At 37.5% G+C, this 4206-nt stretch overlaps 1 protein-coding gene across 1 annotated transcript; it reads right to left on the bottom strand.

Annotated features, from left to right (window-relative positions):
- Nucleotides 1-1763: 1763 nt before the first annotated feature.
- On the bottom strand, nt 1764-3859 carry gngt1 (guanine nucleotide binding protein (G protein), gamma transducing activity polypeptide 1). Its single transcript, XM_085988292.1, has 3 exons — nt 3708-3859; nt 3453-3552; nt 1764-2362 (listed from the first exon to the last, which is right to left on the bottom strand). The coding sequence occupies exons 2-3, from the start codon at nt 3531-3533 to the stop codon at nt 2237-2239; spliced, it is 207 nt and encodes a 68-aa protein (XP_085844418.1). The 5' UTR covers nt 3534-3552; nt 3708-3859; the 3' UTR covers nt 1764-2236.
- Nucleotides 3860-4206: the final 347 nt, after the last annotated feature.

The raw sequence follows: 4206 nt of genomic DNA, 5'->3' as shown, positions 1-4206 counted from the left end.
TCTAGAAAAGCATAGACTTTTGAACTTGATTGAACTATTTAAAGTGATGATGGGACTAGACTGTGTGCATGTGGATGGATTATTTGAATCAGATAAATTAGGGAGAAAAAGGGGATATGCATATAAATTACATAAGCATAGAAGATGTCAGGAGGTTTTTCTTTTCACAGAGGCTCATTGACCATTAGAATAAGTTTCCGGCTTGTGTAGTGGATGAGGATTCCCTACTGGACAAGTTCTTGGAGGAGGCTGATATCACTACATATAAAAGGTAGGTGGGCCATTGAGTGATGTAGCTCATGATGTTATCTCCTGGATCTCATTTTGATTGCATTCAGGGGTTGGAGAGGAATTTCCCAGAATTATTTCTTCCTTGAATTGGCCTAGGTTTTTTTTAATCTGTTTTTTGTCTCTCTCAGGAGATTACGTGGCTGCTGGTGAGTGGGGAGCATTGAGGGTTGTGTTGCCTAATTGCAACATGACTGAATGGGACAGGCATGATAGATCAGCTGGACTTCCACACATACACCAAAGGCACTCAACTCTACCTCTGCATCACTTCTTTTGACTCTTGACCCAATTGCCTCTTTACAGGAAGAACGCCTCATCTGGTATCCAGTACTGGATGAGTCGTAACTTCCTTTAGTTCAACATTGAGAAGATCAAAATCATTGTCCTTGACCCCTGAAACAAATTTTCTTTATTTGCTACTGATTTCATTATTTACCTTGGCCACTGTCTCAGGCTGAACCAAACTATTCTCAGCCTTGGTGTCCTATTGGACCCTGAGCTGAGTTTCAAACCCTGTATTCTTTCCACCACAAAGGTGGTTACTTTCATCTCCACATTGTTGCTCACCTCTGTTCATTTGCCACTGAAACCCTTATACGTGCATTCATCATTTGCAGACTTGAATCTTGTTGCTCTCCTCATTGACCTCCCATCCTCTATAAACTCCAAATTGTCCAAAACTTTGCTTCATGTATTCTACCTCACACTAAGTCCTGTTCATCCATTATACCCATCCTGCTGACACTGGCAGCCCCATCCAGCTGCACTTTAACTTGAAAATTCTCATCCTTATCTTTAAATCCCTCCATACCACAATTTTTTCCAGTGCTATATTTCTCCTCGATAACACTTGATTCCTCTGACTCTGGCATTTTGTGCAGCTCCCCTCCATTTGCTCCACCTTTGGTGTCACACCTTTCAGCAACCTGGATTCCTCTCTCTCTTTCCTCCCTAAACCTCTCTGTCTCTTTACCTCTGTCTCATCATTTAATAATCTTCTCAAAACTTATCTCTTCCACCAAGTTTTCAGTCACCCCTTCTAATCTCTCCCTTACTGGCTCGGCTTCTGTTCTATATACACCTCTCTGTGAAGTGCATTGGGGCTTTTTTTACATTAAATGCACTTTATAAATGAAAGTTGTTGTTGCAAAATGAAGCTCAAAAGCTTAAATTGTAATATGAAGTTCTGAATGTTCTCTTTGGAAACCATAAAATGGGGAAAAACATAATGCAAAATGCCATTCTCTAAACAGGCATTTATTTTAGCATCAACATGTGTATTAGTTGATTTTTGTACTAGTATGACTATATGAAAACTGAAAGCCAGTAAAAGATCTGCTAAATTCTGTATTAAATTAGCTAAATGTATTACCAGTGTGATTTTGCAACCCATTTATATATGATTTATAAATTCCAATTATTATGTACTATCAGTGCTGAAATTGATGATTAAATTGATGTATTCAAACAAGTTTTCGGGAATATAAATTTTATTACTTCAGTGTTTTTAAATATGGTATTTGAAGTGGGAAATAATATAGTTTTATTGATAAATTTCTATACACAGGTTCAGATTTTACACTCATCAGTTATCAGGATATGTACACTTTTGTACTGTAATTTCAAAATAAGTTCCTTGCACAGAATATAATATTAAATGGTGATTTCTTATGGGGTAAGCCTCCAAATATCAGCAAACAAAAATATTTTTTCCCAAATGGTAACTTGCCATCCTTGGTAGAATTTGCCACATTTTCAGTTTTTTTGCACCAGTTGCAGAAATGCTTTTTAAATTCAACAACAAATTAAAGATGTCATGCCAACCGAAATGATGACTCCATTTTCCACCTTTCAGGCTCAGCATCTATAGGGTTTCATTGTACTAACAGTCACTAAGCTGTAGAAAATACCCTGATACCCTGAGGATGTCTGAGTCCTGTCTGGTTTATGTGATCACACAGCCACCCTTCTCCTTGAAGGGATTCTTCTCCTCAGGGATTCCCTTTACCAAAGGATCTTCTGCAGACTCTGATTCAATGTAATCCTTCAGTTCCTCTGCGCACTTAGATACCTGAAATAATTCAATGTCAAATTATAAGTGGCAAAAGATAAATGGAGTGATAGTAGAATTTAAACAGATTAACAATAGTATACATGCAGAGAGCTGTCTCCTGGTGCTGAGAGTGCTGTTCACAGCCAGACAAGGCAACACGGGCCTTGTTGACTGTGCTTCACACTTTACAGCTAAGGGTAGCATAGTATAACTGCAGCCTCAGGTGCTAATTAATGTGCAGTGTACTTCCAGCATTTCCTATTCTTATTTTTGATTTCCAGTATCCTAACTTTATGTGCACTGTAAATTAGGAGGAGCAATATGCACTCCCCAATAATCACTGACTTAACATTCAGACTTTGTTGCTGACCATCTGAGGCTTCACAAAGCTACTGGAGCTGTAAACATAATTCAACCACTGTAGTTTAAGTCTTTATGGGTGAGCAATCTACAGTAATTATCTGTGACTCGAATAACGTTTATAAAATATTCACTATTAGAATTTTTTGATTCATTGTTTCCTATTTTAATACATTGTTACATATTCCAAAAGATCATGCTTTATCACTTATTATTTTTAATTTGCTGGATATCTAGTAGATTACAGATAAAATTGAAGAAATGCAGCACATTATGGATTCTTTCATGAGTCTATTGAATTTTGAGACCAGCCCTAACTTTAATGAGGAACAGCCAGATAGCACTGTGTTCTGTGGGTATTTGTAATTGAATTGTACGTATTAGACAAAAGATCGTATATATTGGCACTATTTGATGTTAAGATGCAGCAGTGAGCAGTTTTGTCTTGACTTTATATTTTGTTCCCACAATTTGGCACTCGGTGTTAACATCAGGCAGGTCCAAAGCCCATGGTATTAAAATATACTGTACATTGGATTTGCTTGAAATTTTAATTAATTCGTCACATTCTTGAACTTTAATCAGATTTAATTAATGCCGATAGGCAATTTGCTGTTTGGGTTTCACTACATGAAATGAACCTTAACACCAGTTTGGAGATTGTTAAAGGATAACTGCGGCCTCACAAAACAGGAAAGTACAAGAAGTTACATGTTAGTGTTCTGAAATTATAAAAAGGATCTCCTACCAGCTGCCTCTCTAATGGTAATTCTTTCCGAAGTTGGTCTACCTCCATTTTCAAACGGTCCTTATCTGATAACTCTTCCATCCCGGGCTGTTATAGTTGTCTTAAAAACAAACAAACTTTCGTTCATAATATTGTCAAAATAATCGCAATTTTTAAAGCGCGGATGTTTAAAAAAACAAACACGGTAAAATCCTGTCACAATGCAAGTGAGTGGATGGTGCAATAAGTACAAGGTGTTGGAAGCGATGAGCTCACCTGTCCAGGGGTATATTCAACTCATTCACTGGCGAGCTGTCGGTGAGGTTCTCCCGCCACAGGCACTAGCCACGTTACTTTCACAGTCCACTGCCACCGCCAGTGATCCCGCAGCCTTCTGTCAGACGTTTTAAAGCAATATCTTAATCTTCTAATATGATTAAATAAAAAGCTTTAACAGATTTAATCATTAAGTAGAAGGGGAGAAAATCCTTCCTTGCCAAACATATTGTTCTAGAATTGCATACGCAACTTCTGAAGGAAACAGTTTAAAAAAAAACCATATCCTTCCTTTAGTTCGTCAGCCTTCCTGTAAACATACATTTTGTTTATTTTAAAATTACATTTATTAATAAAGTGGATCATACTGACGTCAGTAGCGGTAAGCTGCAAAAGTCCTTTATCAGAGTATTTATCGCCTCTTATACATCTGCTGGAGCGGGTCACCTGTTCCATGCAGTCGGAATCACTTATAATAAGCAACACATTCTCGTTACCA

This window comes from Somniosus microcephalus, chromosome 5 (genome assembly GCF_052327205.1).
Source record: "Somniosus microcephalus isolate GS21.2 chromosome 5, FLI_Smic_1.0, whole genome shotgun sequence".
Lineage (NCBI taxonomy): Eukaryota > Metazoa > Chordata > Chondrichthyes > Squaliformes > Somniosidae > Somniosus > Somniosus microcephalus.
The sequence above is the reverse complement of the archived record's forward strand: the minus strand, read 5'-3'. Positions and strand labels throughout refer to the sequence as shown.

Bases quoted from the DNA above. Each gene is read 5' to 3' on its own strand.
- gngt1 (XM_085988292.1), bottom strand. From the start codon at position 3,533: ATGGAAGAGTTATCAGATAAGGACCGTTTGAAAATGGAGGTAGACCAA. The intron at 2,363-3,452 runs GTAGGAGATCCT...GAATTATTTCAG, and splicing joins TACCATTAGAGAGGCAGCTG to GTATCTAAGTGCGCAGAGGA.